The 21186-nt window shown below is 36.6% G+C and overlaps 2 protein-coding genes across 2 annotated transcripts; one reads left to right on the top strand and one right to left on the bottom strand.

The window, feature by feature from the left end:
* The first annotated feature begins 2810 nt into the window (after positions 1-2810).
* On the top strand, positions 2811-5231 carry LOC116205729 (pentatricopeptide repeat-containing protein At2g20710, mitochondrial-like). Its single transcript, XM_031538375.1, has 2 exons — positions 2811-3170; positions 3749-5231. The coding sequence occupies exons 1-2, from the start codon at positions 2901-2903 to the stop codon at positions 4973-4975; spliced, it is 1497 nt and encodes a 498-aa protein (XP_031394235.1). The 5' UTR covers positions 2811-2900; the 3' UTR covers positions 4976-5231.
* Positions 5232-8073: 2842 nt separating this feature from the next.
* Positions 8074-10380, bottom strand: LOC116205690 (E3 ubiquitin-protein ligase RMA1H1-like). The gene is made up of 2 exons (XM_031538336.1): positions 10161-10380; positions 8074-9189 (listed from the first exon to the last, which is right to left on the bottom strand). The coding sequence occupies exon 2, from the start codon at positions 9152-9154 to the stop codon at positions 8354-8356; it is 801 nt and encodes a 266-aa protein (XP_031394196.1). The 5' UTR covers positions 9155-9189; positions 10161-10380; the 3' UTR covers positions 8074-8353.
* Between the last annotated feature and the right edge of the window lie 10806 nt (positions 10381-21186).

Genomic DNA, 21186 nt, shown 5'->3' with positions numbered 1-21186 from the left:
ACTGATGAAAATCGAATCCGGAACCTCTAAGGTAACATGTGAGGGTGTTAGCCACTGCACTGTACTCCATTTCTCATTATCCTATTAATTTAAGAATGATTAATCTCACATAATTTTTTTCTCATTAACTATCCTATATTAACTTAAATGCCACAATAAAAAGTTTCATAATAACATCATTAATGTGTGTATATATATATATTTGATAGGAATATATCACTGATCTATATCGTTGAAGTGGATGCCTTTATTCTGTTTGAGCTTGCATAGGATAACGGTAGCACTAATAAAAATATAATTGGTCTCTTACTCATTGAATAAAGAATCTTATGGTGTGTTTTTTTGAACTTAATCAAATAAGAGATTAAAAGTTAATTACAAGTTATAAGAGAAAATAAATGGGAGAAAGAGAGACACATGAGAAATGAGGTTCTATACTATTTAATCATTAAGTCAAAAATTACTTATTAAGTTAAGTCAAAATATTTGACTCAATGTAATAAGTCCATTTTCACTTATTAGTGCCTGTAACTTCTCAAAACATATCTCCTTATCCTTATCAATCTTCTCATCTTCTCATATACTTCTTTTTTTTTTAACTAATTAAGTTCTTAATATTTAATTATTTAATTTATCAAACGCTACCTTAACTAGCGAATTTCAAGACCTACGAGCTAGCCATGTATACTGGGAAGTCAACTTTTGTGCGAATGCCTTGGCGAAGATGGGGATGATGTAGCAGGAGATTTTGTTCATTTTTGTTGTACCCCCAGCAGATATTAATTTACTTTTATTGGCGGACTTATACGGTATTTCGTACTTCAGTATGTGCAGTCTACGTGCTGACTCAGATGCTACTCGATGTATTGCACTTATTTTGTTGGTTGAATGAAGCGCGATTTTCTACTAAAAAAACCCACATAAAATAAAATTGTACAATTTACACGCGTCAGCAATATTTTTACAAAACTTTGCAGCGGAAATAAGAGCTCCTCGATACGTCAATGTTACATACATGATAAATAAATCTTCCTAAGAATATATAATACTTTCCTAATACCGAAAATATATTATAATATATTATTAAATTATTAATTAATAACTTATTAATATTGTGATCTCATTTTATTTTGCTCACTTTTTGGAAGGTTCGGACGGTGATAGCCGCCGCCGCAACAGGCCCGCCACTAACCCCGGCCATTCATGAGGTGTCCCTATGAATTTTTTAATTTTTTTACAAGGATAGGTCTCATTAAATAAAAAAAATCTTATATGCAATAAATGTAACACGTGACACACCGTTTTTTCTATTGAATTCCACACGACAAACTTTTATAGCAAAAAGATAAAGTACATCATTGATATGGTAGGTTGATCTCTTTTTTGATGTACCATATAGACCTTAACGAGAACTTTTCTTTGTCGAGTTTGGGTTAGGTTTTTCGATTGGGTGAGTGAATCTTCCTACCCAATTTCAAAAGTGGAGGTGGAGGTTCTAATAAAGAGCGATCGCTATTGTTTGAGGGGATGGCCCCAAATGTCCATTTTTTATATTCTTATTTCCCTTGAAGATGAAAATGCATTGCGTGCAACGGATATATCACATGGCACACTGTATTTCTTTTAGCGATCCATTGTTTGTTAGCTGTGGAGTAAGAAATATATTGTCATGATTGTCGCGCAACATATACAGCTTCCTGGAGATTTTTTGACACAAGTTTCGAACGTTGATTTGCTTATCGCATTCATTATTTCTAAGGAAAAGTTTTAGGAAACACGAACAAACTTACATGCTTTTTTAAGTTCATACTTCACCATCCCTTGAGTTTTCATAATGATCGGATAAAAACGGGTAATTTCCTTGATCCGGGAAGACTAGTGAGGGATCACCACCATGTCGTGGAAGATGAGAGCTGATTTCGTTGTGCTCTTATACGTGTGAGTCGATTGATGAAGCTCTTTGGGTGCCACCCTGCCGGTTGGTTAGTTGTATATATACCACAGCATTCTTTTAAGGACTACATTATATATGTGTACAAGCACAAATACTTCTCTCGATACATTTTATTTGATTTACATAATAGTCTTATGTTTTAGTGTTTGTTCGGATCGAAGAGCCGAGTTGATTTCTGATATATACTTTGGATCCTCCCGGTTTTCCGCTTTACTTAATTAGGGTATAGAAAAATTTGAACCAATGCAGTCATACGAATCCATCGAGAATGATCGCGCGGCGGGATGAGGTAACTAATCAATCGCCATTTTTAGAGGGGCATCTTATAAAAACAAAACCCTAATAGGCCTATAATCCAAAGTTTTTAATAGAGACAAGTTTTCAAAGGACAAAACATGTCTAACTCAAAGCAGACAATACCTCTTACATAGACTCTCCATGTTACTGATGTTCGATCCACAACCTCATTAGTCGCATTCGAATGCCCCGGAATTTTCCGATTCAAAGGATGCTGGATGCATTAGTGAATGAAGAACATGAGAAGCCACACAATTTATCTAAAAGAGTTCGTAAAACAAAAGCAATTATCCAAGTGAAATATGCAAGATTCTCCAAACGCAGACCGGGGAACAAATTCAACACCGCAAGGCTGGCCGGCGGGCAGCGATTGGTGGCGGTTTCCGGCTTCGTGCAGGCGAGTTGCAGCATGCAATCCGAACTGATGACGGGTTTTTGGAGCTGGGCGGAGTGAAACCATGACAAAGCCCATGGGCTTCACAGCTGAGCCCATCAATTTTGTTCGACCCGTCCAAAACCTTTATTAGTAAAATATTTAAAAGGAAAATAATTTGGGTGATGTCTTCTCTCTGAGCTAAAACCCTCGAAAACCTCTGCTCCCACATTTCCGCCATGGCTGCAACTTGCTAAAGCTCCGATTTCGTTTGACATGAATCTCCTCCGATTGAACCTGGCTCGCCGCAATGCGGCACCTGGGGTTTTCAGGGTCGTCTTCTTCTCCACAGGGTTCGGGGTAGCAGCAACATCCCCACCGAGGGACTCGCTGAATCGTCGTATCATGCGGGCGGGCGATCCTATGGTTTCTATGGCGGACGTGTTGAACAAGTGGGTCGGGGAAGGGAAGCAGGTGAACTTCACAGAGCTCAATCAGAGCTTGAGGACCCTAAGGAAGTTCAGACGCGGCAAGCACGCTCTTCAGGTTCGCTCTCTCTCTCTCTCTCTCTCGATGCCATTGCTCTGCTTACACTTAGAGGATCACCATCTTCATTGTTTGAAGTATTATTGTTCCTTGGACGTATTGTCGTTGCCGCTTTTGATTATCAGACGCTGTCAAGCACTTAGTTTCGGGCCAGCATTAGTTATATCAGTGAGTACGAGCTAAGAGGCAGAGGGTGGATTGAGATGTTTCTCAATGAATGTTGTGATCGCAAAATGTGAATGAAAGAGGCGAAGGAAAACCTTTGAATGGACTCTTGGGGTTGAGAACTGTGTGTGTTCGCGCATTTCTGGTACATGATGGGATGATATGAATGCTTGAAATCTGCGTACTGACAGAGGAAGAAACTCGTTTCTCCTCAAGTTCATAAATTAAGTATTACATTTGGTTTACTATCGGGAAGAGAGAATCTCGTAATCTGTCATCATGCTCATTGTGCTGCTATTCTTTCCTTCCCTAGACTTGTCTGACCATCTTCAGAGTTATTTCTGAGTTTTCATGGACTATGCTTAGCACTCACACTGTCGGATTTTTTTTCCCCCCGCTCCTGTTTTCATTAGTTATTGGAGTGGATGATTGAACAAGCGGACTACAAGCTAACGAATTCAGAGATTGCAGTTCGGCTGGATTTGATTGCAAAAGTTCGCAGTCTGGAAGAAGCAGAGGAGTTCTTTGAGCAAATCCCGGAAAAATCCAGAGATTTCAGAATTTACGGTGCTCTTCTCTCTTGCTATGCACTTGAGAAATCCATGGAAAAAGCAGAGGCTACCTTGCAGAAGATGAGGGTGCTGGGGTATGTAAGGGTACTTTCTTATAATGTCATGTTAAACCTCTATGCACAGACTAAACAGTACGAGAAAATGGACGTGCTGATGCAAGAAATGAAAGAAAGGGGCCACGAATGGGACAACTACACATATAACACAAGGTTGAATGCTTATGCTTTGGCATCTGATCTTGAGGGCATGGAGAAACTTCTATCGAAAATGGAAGCTGACCCCTATATTAAAATGGACTGGAATTCCTATGTCGTTGCAGCTAATGGGTACTTGAAATCTGGCCAACTGGACAAAGCATTGCCAATGATGAAGAAAGCTGAGAACCTCACTAGTTCCAAGAATTGGAAGAGAACCTTCGAGATCCTTCTAACTATGTATGGCCAAATTGGGAGTAAAGATGACCTGTACCAGCTATGGAATATGTATAAGCAAAACGGTAAGTTCGATAACACCACTTACTTGGCCATGATAACCTCGCTAGTAAGATTGGATGATGTTACTGGTGCTGAAAAAATAATGGAGGAGTGGGAATACGGGAAGATTTACTATGACGTCAGGATCCCGAGGTTTCTGATCAGTACTTATTGCAAGAAGGGCTTTTACGATAAGGCCGAGGCATATATGAACAGACTTGTTGAGATCGGGGAGGAGCCAGATGCGAGTTTGTGGGATGCACTAGCTTCAGGATACGAGCTAAAGAAAGAGATACTGAAAGCTGTGGAAGCATTAAAGAAAGCGATATCGGTAAGTAAACCCGGGTGGCGGCCGAATAAGTTCACCTTAGCTTCTTGCCTTGACTACTTGAAAGAGAAGGGAGAGGCAGAGACAGCTCAGGAGCTCCTCCTTTCCCTCCGGGAAAGAGGCATCTTACCGGAAATCGTGTGTGGCGTATTGCTCGATTATGTCAATAATGATAAAGATGGGAGCTCGAGTGCGATAAATCAATTAGAAGATGCTCAGCGTCAATCCAGATCATTATCATCCGAATTGGTTTCCAAGGATGAGTAGAGCGACTGAAAACTCTTCAAACTGCAGATTTGCTCTGACGTTGAGTACCATACTTATTTCCAGAGCTTTGGACTTTATTTTTGTAGTTGGGAATGGAGCATATGTTAAGAATTAATTCCTTCCCGTTAAGCTGTAAAATTATGATGCTCAAAGACAAACGAAACAAATGGGGAGTATCCAACTATCCATCGAGTTTGAGGCTACTATCTTGTACTACTGTGATGCATTCTATTTGTCTCGACTACGTATGGTTACGTGAAAACACGATTTTATAATGTGATGTTGTATTTCTTTGTACAAACTGGAGAGCACATGGAAAGAGATGGAATCTGCTGATGCAAGAAACGAATGGCAAGGCCATTGTTTCGCGGACTTTAATTTCTTGTACAGAAAAAGGAATAGCTGGTGGTTTTTTTTCCACGGCACGAGCTCGAGTAACATGAGCCAAGGACCCTACGATATCAAGACCGGGCCTGCGAAGATCCCGAAGTAAACTGAGAATGACAGGTTCATAGCGTTCATGTGAGGTAGACAGCAAGGGTGGGTGGCTCTTGGGATGGCTTCTGCTGCTTCTTGAAATGAAAACCATTAGAAAGGACATAAATCTTTCCCTGGCCCCAGCTAAGATCTTAGCCACTGATCTGGCTGGTATTTATCCAGGCAGTGCCAGCTTTAATTACGCAAATTGACCTCGAGGATTTGTCTCGATTTTAGCCTTGTCATCTCCGACATTGTTTTGGACGAAAATTCTAAGATTCCTTAATCAGATTGTCCTTTACCCTCTGGAGACCGTTGGATCAATATGAAATACACGACGACTAAGGGTGTGCTTGATAACTCAAATTAAGTGTTGAACTTAATCATTCAGCATTTAATTGAGTTTAGCTTGTTTGATAACACCAAAATAAATTTTACTTAACTAATGAGTCGGGCAAGAAAATGCTTAATAATTAAATAAGGTTATGTTCGTTTGTACTCAATTTTAAGTGCTGAAATTATAAGCATTTAATCAAATAAGTGCTAAATTATTTGATTTATCAAATAATTTTTACTGAATCAATTAATAGGTTGCCATCGCACCCTCTCCAGCTGGCGAGTTTGATGGCAAGGTCCTATCCACAGATCACCCAGCCTGGGCAATTTGTAGGACTTGGCTTAACTAGACCTGCCTCAATTCGGATTGCACTGGCTGCTCCACGTCGATTCGACTTCGCCAGAAACAATTGCAAAGACATCAAATAGGTCACCATATTTTTCCCGAGAAAAACCAGTCGCGCCGGACAGCAAGTGTAATCCCCCGTGAATTCGCCATAACACATTTGTTGAATCCTTAAGAATAGCCCCCCAATATCAATGGATGAATCTATTTCGAGTCATCTGATTGAGTGCATGTTTTGCACGAAACCCCCGTGACAAAGCAGGTGCCCTTCCCTTGGCACACTTGTAATTTCCCCCCAAAACCATGGGCTATTATCTTATAATATAACATGTGAGAAAGTCGGATGAATTGAATTTCATCGCATGATTTTCGGGGCATCTCATAAAATAAAGCAACCTCTCTTTGGCTGCTTTCCGAAGCATCTTTCGAATGTCCAAAATCTCAATGCAAAATTTAATCATGGATAAGTTAAATATTATACATATGATTTTTCAAATGTATTTTTTTTAGTTTATTTCTATAATACATATATATATATATATATATAAATCTGAAGGTATCATTAATTTACCTCGTGACATCTGCCTAAAATAACATTGTACAATCGACCGGTGTCGAACCGATATTTGTGCGAGACTTTCGGGTGAAATCAACGGCCCCTCGAGATGTAGGAACCTCAATCGCATGATCAAATAATTAATAAAGTTATTAGTATTGTGATTTCATTTTATTTTGCTAACTTTTTGGAAGGTTCGGACGGTGGTTGCCACGACCTCTACCACCGGCCCGCCACTAACCACGGCCAATCATGAGGGTCTCCTATGAATTTTTAATTTTCTCCCATTATTAATTAATAAAAGATAATAGGAATTAGAACGGATAGGCCTTGGAGTTAGGGTTAATAATAATTAAAAAAAAAAAGAGCGCAAACATTTTATATTTTAATAACTTTAGTACGAATATTTTTTTAATAATAAACTTATTTTATAAAGTCAGAAAAAGAAATTAAAAAAGAAAAAAAAGCAAACGGGGGCCTCGATTGAATTGGAATCGAAAATTTGTTTTTTTTCCTTTTTCTTTTTATTTATTTTCTGCAGTAATTTTATTATTAAAAATATGATATATCCCACTCGACTTACAACTCGGTAATTTCCGTTCAAATTAAACGGAAAATTGGATGCCGTGTTAGAATTATTATCAAATCAAAAGTTTGTACATTTTTAAGTTAAAAAAAAATTTGTACTAGAATTATTAAAATATGAAAAATTTGTGTTTTTTTATGGGTTTTTAACCTCTTTGGGAAAAAAAAAAAAAAACATCGCATGCGACATTTGGGGGCCCTCCCCATCAAACAATGGCGATGGCTCTTTGATTAGGACATCCACCTTTGAAATTTGAGGAAGAAGATTCACTCACCCAACCAAACAACCAGACTCGAATTCAACAGACGAGCTTAAGGGAAGGTGTATGAAAGAGAACGTACTCCATCATCTTCGTATATTTATCTTTTCCTGTAAAAGTCATCGATATGCTCCAATTAGATAATCGAAACGCTTCCTTCCATAAGACACTTGTTTTTATATTTTTGGAACGATCTTTTGTCCAATAGATGTGGAGTAGGAGATGTTCCTCCTGATTATGGCGTCTCAAGATATGGATCCGGGAGATTATTTTGTCTCGAGTTTCGAATGCTGATTTGCTTATCGCATTCATTATTCCTAAGAAAAAGTTCTAGGAAAACTTATATATGCTTTGAACTTCGTACTTCACTATCTGTTAAGTGGATGTTCTCAATCGCAGCTCCACGTTTTGGTAGAAACCAACCATTTACCTAAGTTTTCATAATGATCGGAAAGACGGGTAATTTCCTCGATCGATTATGTCTAACAGATGAAAGCTCAGGTATTGCAGACCCGAAACAAAGATTGGAGTTCAGTACTTACGAAGAACGACTACATTTAACGAATGAAAGTTCGGGTATCGAAAGCGCTCAATCGGAGATTGGAATTTCTTACAAGTTGCAGAAACAAAGTAGCACCGATCTCAATTGGGCTCCTCCCTTTCTTTCTACAGAAACCGAATTGCAACTCTCCTATATGTATTACAGCGAACCGAACATATCATGCCTAACATCTACACCCTATCTGTTCCCTACATATCTCACGTTCTCTCATAATCCTTACATGTACACCGAGAAAGCGGGAAAGGAACTATAGAGCTCAGAACAGGAGCAGACACAGGAATATGCAGCACAAGAGGAAGAAACATATTCTGCTCAGGGACCTATCCGCCTGCATCACATGCCTCCTCACCCTCGGGCTGGCACCCCCTGCGAGATGGTATGAGTTCGGGTATGCTTGGAAGGTCGTCGTGGAATTTCCAGACATCCTCGCGTAAACCATCTCCCCTATCATCCCAACCAATGGGTCGATGACACTTGCAGCAGTGCCCCCGAAACTAATCGTGGGCGAAGAACCGTACCCACCAAGGAGATTCGGATGGTACGATGTGGGCTGCAGCTGAGGCGAATAGATCTGGTTGTAGCTCTGCGTGCCCCGAGAGGGACTGTTAGACATAGTACTAGGTGTTCTTGGTGATTCAAAGCCGCATGTCAGACCAAACGGTCTTCGTGGGATCACTATCCCGAGATGTTTGGCTTGTTCCTTGCTCTTGGAGGGCTTGGAGGTTCGACCCCGCCCATACAAAGGGACCAGGGTAGAGGTGCATATCTCGGCTTTGCACACAGGACATTGCTGAGGCTGTGGCTCTTTGCCCTCGGAGGAAACTCCTTGGACTTCAAGCCACTTGTAGATGCAGGGCCAGCAGTAGAGGTGCCCGCAGAGGGTGACCACAGGATCTTGAACCGTGTCCAGGCAGATATTGCACTCGAAACCAGCAGACTGGCAATCTTCTGAATCAGCTGCTGCAGCTGAGATGGATTTCCAGTCACCTGATGATTTGCTCATCGTGTCAGAGCGATGTGCAGCCATCACTTCTTCACCATATTGCTCTAGCGCCATGGTAATCGTACGCTTGACGGGTTTTCCTTTCTTTCCTGAGAAACATATGAAAGGAACAGGGTCAGGCCATTGAATAGGCGTATAAGAGATAAATTCTCCACCGTATCGAAGATATTCAAAGCCGTTGAATTCAATATTCTAGAATTCTAAAGAGAGTTGACTGTTCAACAATGGACCAGAATCTAAATCTAGAAAGCCCTATCAATTAATTACACAAGGAGAGTTTACGGAAGTGATTTAGAATCAAAACCATTAATCTCCTAATTCTCCGCAGTAGGTGGGAATTAGAACAAACAAACATCATCGAGCCAACCGATTTAAAGGCAGATTTTTCCTTTCACGCCTAAACTACCAACCCAACAAAACCGAAAGCCCTTATGTTTCTGCTGTGTAGGACACCGAACAGAGACCATAAACCCGTACCATTACCAGTCCCCAAACAACATGTGACAATCGGGCAACATTATCGAGTTGCATAAACGCCGGGGGTTCTAACAAATTCAGCTATCAAACAAGATATCAGTCACTTCAAAATCCATCGTTCTTCCAAGGGTCGATCCCGAATCTAAAATCGAACTACTCGATATGCTGTGATCCTTCTCCAGGGACATCTTTCAGGCCAGGTGGTCACTTAGAGAGCCTAATTCAGAGAAACTAAATAGCCAATGGCGATTCAAGAAACATAAAGAGACAAAAGCTACAGCTTAAACCCGGAGAAGAACATCGCACAAAGGTGGGCAACAAGAAAAGCAGGGCAACTTGGTGCAGCAGAAACCGTCACCAAAGATCAACTTTTCAGACGGAAAATCGCAAACCCGCGGCTCGACTTGGCCAAAGAAGTCACATAGAAAAGAATTTCGAGCTCAACTCAGATAGAAAACGGAGGTAACGAACGACACAATCTGCTGGAACTCGAAGGAGGAATTAAACAAAAAGTCGAAGCTTGCAAAGAACATCGAATAGAATCCCGAAAACCCATCTCGAGAACCATGGAGGTAACACGTACCGGGAATCCGGGGCGGTGTTTGTTGTCTCTGTAAACAGAAGCTTCCTTGACACAGCTCCAATGGCGACAGAACCAGCGGCTGAGAGAAATTTCTGAAGAAACGGACACAGAGAGATAAAGTGATGTAAAGCGTCACCCACAGAGAGAGAGAGAGAGAGAGTGAAAGAGATGAGAACGTAGGTGAAGGTGGTGCGATGATTATGATACCAGCGGAGAGATTGTATATATATATATATATATATATACACGCACAAAGAGACGGGTTTCGTTTTTTTTTTAAAAAAATTAAAATAGGAAGGAAATTAAGTGGGGCCGAGTGTATGTATAGGCGGTGTATGTATATATCGGATATACAAAACAATGCCATCTCCTACGCGGTGACGCTCAATGGTCTGCTTACGTGGCACGCACGGAGTGTGCGCATTGCGCACCGTTTGATGGAATTTTCCTCCCATCTCTATATTCTGGATCTTTAATGCGTACGCTTCTTTGTGGTACGCACTTCAATGCATATATAATACATATCTGTATTTACTTTCTTTGTTTTTTTTGCCATTATATGTATTTATTTGAAAATTTTTAAGTAATTACTTGTAATTCAAATAACTTATTAAAAAAAAAGTAAATTACTTTTACTCAAAAAATATAAGTAATTTACTTGTAGTACCGCACATATATTTTGAACTCTATGCATTGTAGATCAATCCCCTTATTCAAATGACAATTGGTATAAACAAATATATTGCGGTGCAATGACATATATTTTCGTCTCGTGATCTAGTAGGTTTCGTTTCTCATTTGTGAATTATACGTACGCTTTATTTAGCTTTTCTTATAATTTTTGTACTAGGTATATGTATCTTCTCTGAAATTGAAAATAACAATTGCAAATTATGATCCATTGGGGCGAATTTTACTCACAATTGTACGAGGTCGAAATCCTTTAAAACAAATCTCATAAATAGAGCAAGAGGAACCAAAACAATATTAATGGACAAAGTCACATCTGTTGGTCTTATCTGTGCTAATTGGTTGAACTTGACTTCTTATGGAACCATCGAATCTAATTAACTGTTGGGGAAGTGTGGCGATACTATAAATTTAAATCGAGAAAAGAAAAGAATTAATATCATGATATACGTGGTAAAATTTTTAAATTGAGTGAAACATCCACGGATAAAGTATGAGATTCCACTAGATCGATAAAATCGAATATTATAATTTCGAGATCCTTTCTAGCTTGATGACAAGATTGAATTCGAGAAGAGTCTCGCAATTCTCTCAATTCTCACCACTCTCTCACTCTACGAACCTTAGAGAGAACTTTCCAAGAGGATTACACGTTATTTCCTTCAGGTCACAATACGTCATTGACTCTTCGATCGATTCTACCTCGTTTCCTTTAGGTCTTTGAGTTCTCCGCTGAACGAGACACACCTTAACATTAATATATATACGTATACAGTGGGCACAACTTAAGAAGTTTGTAACATCAATAATTAATAAGGTCTAACATGGGAATCATTTTCACTTAAAAGGCGGAACGATACCAATTCAGGCCGATGCCTAATCTTGGAAAATACAGACAAAGACATCAACATATACGATTGGTTCGTTTGATGGAAAGTGAAAGCGACGAGCAAACCACGATTTTTTTTTTATCGATTATTGGTTTCAGCTGGGTATCGTTTCTCATCTACCATCAATCGAATGCCTCATGTTAATAGTTTTTGCAAAACAAGGTAGTCTTTCAAGACCATTCTTCTCTTGTCTCAAAATGGAAATGAGGTCATCAGAAAATAATTTTTGTGAAACTCTCTCCTTTCTCCTTATTTGTTTGTGAATTCTGAGGAGGATATGATCAATCAGTTTGACCAAGTTGGAATTTTAATCAGAAAAAATAGCACCGACACAATTTTTGATTTTTTCATGCTACAACACAAATTTAAATCATTTCCTTATATAATACGGAAAAAATTTATAGAATGCCATTTATATTCCGTCAAGAAATGATGGAATACTGATGTATTGACTGGTTTGGAGAAGTTTTACAACAAACAACAATTTAGAAGTATAAACAAATAATATATAAGTTAAAATTAAAAAGAAAAAAAAAAGAAAATTCCATTTGGAATCGGAGGAGGCGGTGGAGGCGGCTCCGCCGAACAAGCACCCTGATAGCCACCCACCCTCGGATCAGGGTTGTCAGCGTGGTTTGAGTCGATTGGCGATCCCGATCCAGGGGTGGGTGGCCGGCAGGGCCACCCCAACCGCCTCCTTCGATCCCAAATGGAATTTTCTTTTTTTTCTTTTTTTAATTTAAAACTTATATTTTATTTGTTTATGCCTCTAAAATGTTTGCTACAAAACTCTCTCCAAAAAAGCTGTCACGTCAGCATTCTATCTATTTCTTGACGAAGTATGGATGGCATGCTGTGTAGTGAATTTTTTTTTTTCGCGTTGTATAAGGAAATGGTTTGAATTTGGTTTGTAGCGTGAAAAAGTCAAAAAATCGTGCTGGACAGTACTATTTTCCCCTTTAATAATCAAATACTTGATGGCATTTTATGTTTGTCTAGGGACATATATCATACATCTTTTTTTTTCTTAATCTTTATTAACGTGTAGAAATCTAACTCAGCTGCTATCTGAGGAAAAGGACATTGTGCATTCATATACTCTTTCAAACAGAAATTAAGAAATTTCATATTTGATTTTTTATTAGTGAAATAAGTTATATTTTTATTTATATTTTTATTACCTTGTTTTAGGCCAATGAGCATATTTGGTAACTCTGGGAAAAAAATACCTACTATCCCTTATGGGCAGTGTTATCAGAACTGGACTGGACTGGGCAGTTCGTTCAATCGGATCGAAAACCGGACCTATGTTCGGTCCGGTTAGCTTGAAAATTGAAAATGCACAAACAAATCGGTGAACCAAAAAAATCAGACGGTTTTTAGACAAACTCATCGAACCCATTCGAACCGCCCGATTGCATGGGTTTAGAATATTTAAAGGAAATCCCTCGAAACCGAAAATGAGTAAATCAAATCAAAATCGATTGATGATTCTGAAAGCTGAAACAGTGAAAGTGAAACCCTAATCTTCTTCACTCTTCTTCACTTCAGTCATCAGTGACTTTTGCTGGAGGCCAAGTTTCCTCTTCTCCTTTGAGCATCACGAGATTGCAACAAGTTCGAGCTTCCTCTTCTCCTTCCAGATGACTCGGATTGTAGAACCACTCAGGTATCTACGTAGAATCGCCTGTCAAAACACCCAAACAAGAAAAATCACATCTTTCATTGGAAACGCACACCAAGAACCAAAATTCTTCAACTCTCCAACCCCAAATAGCAATCTTTACGCACCATTTCCATAAAGCAACAATCTCTTTGGGCGCTTTCAACAAAACAACAGCAGAAATCACCACGTAGAGACCAATAAATCAAGAAAATTGCTTGCCCAGATAAAAAAAAAGAAAATAAAAGATAAAGAAAATTCAACCTCCATAACCAACACTAACAATACCCAGATGCTCAAAAACGGCTACAAGAGCAAAGGTAAATGGCAAGGAAAAAGGACGGCGAGATGCAAAGGGTTTTGCTTCAATTGCCCTTAAGGGGAGGTCTCAGTAGAGAAGGCAGGGGAGACGAGAAGCAGAGGATTTTTTTAGGGGTGATCGATTCCGGGTATCCTGTATTTTTCGTAATACCCGGATCCTATCCTGTAAGGGACAGGTTCCAAGATTTTGGAACCGGACCCTACCCAGTTGAATTATGAAACCGGAACCTACTCGGAACCTGTATTATACTACATGTTCCAGGTACCTTGTTGAAACCTGTAAATTTTTTTCTCCCGCTAAATAAAATCGAAAATATCACATACATAATCAGTAATAACGCCGAATAGAATATCAACAAAATTTAGATTAATCAACAATAATGAAATAATAATATATCTCATCAATCCATCGATAAAATTGAACATCCATAATACGATCTCACACAACAAAGTGTCTCTGTTCTGATTCATTAAAGGAGATAATAACTTTATTCTTTCCTCTTTTTTTTTTAATAAATAATCGGTTCCGGGTATCTTATAGGCAGGAACCGGAACCGGAACTGATTTTTACAAGTTCCTAATTTTAATACCCGAAACCTACCCTATTTTCAATACGAGTTACCCGAACCCTACCCGTTATGGTAGATTCCAACTGGTTCCGGGTATATCCGATACCTATACACACCCCTAGGATTTTTTTGATAGATTGAGAAGGAGAATGATGTAGGGACAGATAGGATAGGGAGGGTATGAAAGGATCAGTACTGGTCGATTATTCATAGGCCAGTAGCTCAGCACATCATCAGAGAGATGGAGAAACGGACTGCGTGCGGTGGATGTACAAAAGGGTTCGTGAAATTGTTCTTCTGACCGTTCAGATTGTCTGCAGCTATTGGGCTTTCAGTCCATATGATGCATCTTCATCTTCAAGTTATTTTTAAAATAATAAATAAATATTTATTTTATAATTAAACGCGCGGTCTGACTAATCGAATCTCCGGTTAAACCCATAAACCCATGAATCCATAACTCGATTGGTTTGATGTTCGGTCCGGTTCTGATAACACTGCTTATGGGCCCCAGTAAAAAGTAAAAGTAAAAGGGAAAAAAAAAGGAAGGGTTAACATCATACGAGAAATGGTGTTAGTTGAACTTCGTCGGGGAGTATTAGTAGTTATATAAGTGTTTTTCTACCGATTTTTAAGCAGAAATAGTGTTTGATAAACTCTTTTAAAATCATGGTTCGGTTAGTTTCGCAATTATAAAAGTGATTTTCTAAAGCTGATTAGTATGTGCTTATGAAAACTGCTTTTGCTTATTATTTATTTATTAATTTTAATTTCAATTATTTTAAATTATTACGTTTCAAATACTTTTATTTATTCTGAAATTAGTGCTTTATTTCTAGCATTTTATACCAATAACAACATTCCCAAATCAAGTAAAGTCATTCTAGGAAAAGTCATTGCTGCAATTGCACACTTTTTCATCAAATATGAGAGATTTTGAACTTTATTTTAATCGGTAAGACTTATATATATCTATATATATATATATACATATATATATATTTCTTGATCTACCTTTCTTAATTATATTTTTTAGATTTAGGACTCCTTCGTAATTAAAAAAAACATATTATGGACATTAATCAATAATATCTACGTAAATTATGTAAACATACAGAGAAAATCATCCTTCTCACTTCTTATTTAAACATCATGATTACACGTTCACTTTCTCGATCACTTTTTGCAGCTAGCCAAACGAACAGAAACGACACAATTAAATTGAAGTAGAAAATGAAAGAAAAGGACTTTTGGGTCCCATATGTCTCTCTTCATTCCTAATAATTATCAATTTTAAGTAATCTCCGATTTAATTGGATCTGATTCAGTTTCAACAATCAGGGGAAAAAGACAGAGAAAATCTTATTATGGGGAGTACTGTACGTCCCGCTTCAAATTAAATAAGTATTAGAATGAGTAATGTAAATTTGTTCAAGTAGTGTTTCTCTTAAATAAAATCTCGAGTTCGAGAATTGTAAATAGAGAAAATTCATGCTAAAAGGACTTTACTCTTTAGTGGATCAACATGGCTCGAAGTGGATTACTCGAAGTCCCGTGGACATCCTTATACTAGAATACACACTCAAAATAATAAATATTAGAAGAGATGACAGGTCAAATAAGAAGAATAATAAGCATATTACTTCATTAAGAAATCACGTAAACGAGAGAGTTTTTCAATGATCCTACTTACCAGATCGCAAGATGAACAAGTACTACTTAGAACATGGTAAGCCGATTAACGAATGAGTGTAATCACCCAAATAACGTGTCAATAATTTTTTGCTAATTTTTAGTAATTTATCTTTTTAGTTCTTGTCCACTGCACCTTCGTCAAATATAATCATTTAAGATATTTTGTAAGAGAAGGGTTCTGAGATAATGAAATAGTGGGGTCTACCGACCTCAATCGAAATAGTTAATTTTTACATCCATACCGGCCAACTACTGTGCAGAAAAAGAAAAACTCGATTTGATAACATCAATTAACTATTGAGTGTATTGCCATGCCGAATGTGATGATATTGTCTATGTGTGATCACCTTAATTTTTTATTTTGTAATTAGATAAATAAGGTGATGGGGCACCGCTGCCAAGTGCACAGTTGTCTCGTGAAAAATAAGGAAAAGATAAGAAAGGTGTTGTGGAACCGACATCTAAAAATTATTAACTTTTTTTTTTTTTGTAAAAATTATTAACTTTGATTTTGTGAGTTGTACCAAGTCCTATACATATATTATACATATGTAGTTTAGTTGACTATGTATAGAGTTTAGTTGTAGAACATCGAAAATAGACGTACATCAATTGGAAGGATTTCTGTAACTTTGTTTATGTAAGATTTTCACTTGGGTCTACACAAATTTGAGCTCATTGCAACCCAAAAGCTTAAACTAATAGGTTACTGGATCCAAGTCTCATATAAGCTTGTGGTTTCTTTTTTAATTTTTTCATATGGGATAACGTATCTCAATAATTTATATTTATTAGATATGCTTCAGTCACATTGTATTTTTTTTTTGCAATGATATCAGTAGATCTGTTGTATTATTATGTCCTTGAAATATTTCTCATAAACATTTTACCATATACCCGTTGTCATTAATGGATATTCATTGATTTGGCAAAAAAAAACGTAGAATCCTACACATATATACTTCAGGTGGAATAGCGCTACCCAGGATGTATAATTTATTTCTTGGTGAATTCTCTAGATCTAAAATTATATATATAATAAAAAGTATCATATATATAAGTCAAAAGTAAAAACTTTCATATTTTGAGGAAATGAATTTGATGTAGTGCAAGTTGACATTCAGAACCATGAGATTTCGGGTTTAATCATCGTCAATTGGACTTCCATGCCCTTTTATTTATCTTTGCTGGTTATGTTCTTATACTAGGTCACAAACCTCTTTTATAACCGACAAAAAGCTTTCATATATTGTATAATCTGCATTTTCTCATCATTTTGCCTATAAGAAATCATCGTGTAATAAATAATCATATAAAAATTTGTTAATACTTGCATGTTGTACGGTACATTTGATCAATTCTTTTAGGGCAAATTACATTAAAAAAATCTAAATTTTGTAAAACTTCTCAGTTTTGTCCTAAATTTTATTTTGTAACAAAACAAACCACATGTTTTGAGAATCGTCTCATATTTGACCTCCCGTTATTATTCTGTTAAGTTTGCCGTCTATTTGCCTATGCGGATTTCACGGGACCCACAAAATTTATACATCATATGATCATCTTATCTTTTCTTTACAAAAATAATCTAAATTTTCAGAAAAGTCTCAATTTTATTCCAAATTTTAATTTGTAATTTAAAAATATACATATTTTAAAAAATTTTCAGAAATGGTCTATGAGAGGAGATGCTAGCCGGGGCCGACTTTAGGAGCAAAAACATATCGTTTTTTTCATTACAAACCAAATTTATGATGAAATTGAGACTTTTTTGAAATTTTGAATTTTTTTATTTAACCTATCTTATTTGTTTATTGATTTATGTCTGAAGTTAACAGTCCACGTATGTAAAATTGACGGAATTTATAATGGATGTCATTTTTGAGACAATTTAGAAAACTTATGGTTTGTTTTGTTATAAAATAAAATTTAGAACAAAACTGAGATGTTTTACAAAATTTAGGTTTTTTTTGTATAATTTGCCCATTCTTTTATAAGCAAATGCAGATAATTCACATATATGACTGGAATAAATAGAAATAAAGAAATGTATTTATCGAGTAAAAATATCACTACAAATTGTGACAAGATGATAAAAAAGGATATATCCTGGTCTGATCATACACATATATGGTAAATCAACATTAGAAGATATCCTGTAAGAGTAAAGGCGTAAGAAAAGGAAGTCTTTGTCATCTATTTATAAGATATTTAGTGCATTGATCTATCGAAAATAGATATTTAGTGCATTGAATTTGAAGAAAATTATATCTCGATGAGTTATTGTAAATTATCAAGATAATTTTTTATTTTTTTAAAAAAATCTCGTAATTATATACCAATATGTACAAATAATATGAACATGTATCTAAAACTTGTTGAATATGAAACAAATAAAATATAGCAAAAAACTTATTTAAATGGAATTGAAAAATCAAGTACACGAATCTCTACGTTATGAATTAAATTTTCCAAGCAATCCAGAAGGCGAAGACGTGTCCCATAAGTGGCTTGAGCAATATTTTAATTGGATTAAATTTTGAAACTACTTAAATTACTACAAAAGTAATTGTAACTATGTTAACTGTCTATTCTACCACTTCATATCACGATTATATTCTTTCTTGCAATATTAATATTCGTATTCATGTCCCTCCTCTCTCATGTCTAAAACTTTTTGAATATGATACAAATAATATATAACAAAAAATCACTTAAATGAAATTGAAAAGTCTTTTTTTTTTTTGCTGAATGGTAAATACTTTGTAAAGTAGGAAAATAGGTCAGTTATATATCAGAAAACTTATGAAGAATGGAAGGAGGCAGATCTGAGAGGGGAACTGACCCCTCAAAATTACAAGTACCTACCCATCTAGTAATATTATGGGCTAGAAAGTTAGCAGATATAGGGATGTACTGTATGTCCCAGTAATCAAAATACCAAGGAGCATTAGAAGCTTCAATTTTTAAAACTATATAAAAGGACAGTATTTACAGATTCGTCTGGGGGAGATGATGGCGTCCACAACATCCTTGGAGTCACTGAAAAGAAGCAGGCACCGTATTCCGAGATAGCAAGCACAGGAAATGGCCTTTGGTGTAGCAGTTGCTTCCCCTAGAAGATGGTCAGTGGTGTTCGATTTGAATATCCAAGCACGTACAATGGTGCCTTGATGGGTTCTGTAGACGACGCTCGACAACAAGCAATAATTTTACCACATAACACAAAACTTTGAAATTTTTTTTATCACGTAGTGCGATGTTAGTTTTTCGTTAATTTTTTTGTGCTATATAGTGAAACTATTTCACAATTTTGTGCTATTTGGTAAAATTATTGTTTGTTGTGCTATGTCATGAAAAATTTCAAAATATAATGCTAAATGGTGAAATTAATACGATATGTACTATGTGATGAAATTTTTTAAAATATCGTCGTCTTATATGGTGATATTAATCTTTATATATATATATATATATATATATATATATATATCGTTGTGGTTTGTTGTGCTTTTCTTTTCTTGTACCATCAAAACACATATATGTGAATATAATCATCCAAAAAAAGGAAAATAAATAGAAAACTCACCTTGATTATCGATCATGGATTGATTAATAAAATGTTGGAGGCCGAAATCTTTCGAAGATAACATCCATCTCTACCCATAATTTTCTTCGCAATTAGATGGATAGGATATTAACAATTAGATGGATAAAAAAATGGTTGAAAATTTCATGGGGATAACACTTATCCGGTACACGTTGGATCGTTGAAATCATCGTAGTTAAGCATGGGGGGCTTGTAGTTGACTTTTGCCAGCCTTTCCTAACGGTTGACTATTTTGGGCTCCGAGTCTCCGACTCCGACTGTGTGCACGAGAAGCTGAGATCTGTATCGGCTCTAACATTGTATTAATTTGTCTCGAACGAAAGATGGTTTCATAAGGGCAGTTTTCCCTTAATCTACGATTTTAATTGAGGATATAATGTGCGATCCGTCTTGTCGATAAACATTCGTGTTGCTCATTGTTCTAATTATCTCCCAATTATTAAAAAATGAAGGGTCTTTTCTCGGTCTTAACTAATAAACGGCATTGAAGCCCAAAAAAATGTTCGCTAGTTAGTTTCAAAATGTTTGCTCTTACGGTGTCTATCCTTTTATGTGCTTTATTTATCGTATTCCCCATTAATTAGAATATATAAAAAGATTAGAAAATAATTTACCTACTCCTGTAAATTAGCTTCATATACAATATACAAATGGGTTAGCATTGTTGGGGCAGCGCGCCGATTAAAGGAATTAAGATCGAGAAACAAGGATAAAGAACACTCAAATATCGTTATGAAATCCTCAAAATTGAGGGACACTCCGCTGATAAAGTAGGGAATTATGCTAAATAGAATAAACCGGAGAGTACAACTTCGATTATTACACTCATATTTCACAACTCCGTTACAAGATCTAAACGAGAGCCTCACAGTCCTCTCGATTATCAGCCCTCTCACTCTAATAATCTTAGAAATTCCAAGAGTAAATTTAAGAATATTTCGAGAGAATCATCTGTGATAGTTTAAACTCTAATCTCACTATTGTTTTTACGAACTCTTACTCATCTCTTGTATATATTGATACAATACCCCGAATATTTCCTAAGATATATCCAAAATGTTCTAAAATAATCCTAGAAAATATCCCCTTTACTATACACATGGTTGAAGATATATATATATTAATTATTCAAGTAAATTACTTGAAGTTTTTTAAGTAAGTATAAATATGAATACATATATTTTAAGTATATGTAATTATAGAATTATCCTATTTTAAGATTACACGAAATCGCTCTAAGACAAGAAACTATATCACCCAAAATTTGCCTGACCGACTCTCGTAGCCACGGCAAACTTGCCATTGCTGCGAGAATTTGTCCTTCCAGCTCCTGTCTTTGTTTGAGTCGATCCCTTTCTCGTTTCTAGATTTTTGGGATCTTTCGAGCTTCCTGCTGAATACAAGACACACCTCAACAAATATTAATGATGTTTTACAATTTCCATGAACTAATATGGACGTGTTGTTTCTCCTTTGCATTCCATATTTATTGCTATGCTTCTTGTTGTTTCCTTATTATTGTTTTCGCAGTTCCATCCTTTTCACATCAATCGAAATGCTACATCAAGAACTGAGTTTCAGAGAGAAT

Source organism: Punica granatum, chromosome 4, assembly GCF_007655135.1.
Source record: "Punica granatum isolate Tunisia-2019 chromosome 4, ASM765513v2, whole genome shotgun sequence".
Lineage (NCBI taxonomy): Eukaryota > Viridiplantae > Streptophyta > Magnoliopsida > Myrtales > Lythraceae > Punica > Punica granatum.
This window is presented reverse-complemented; position numbering and strand designations above follow the sequence as displayed.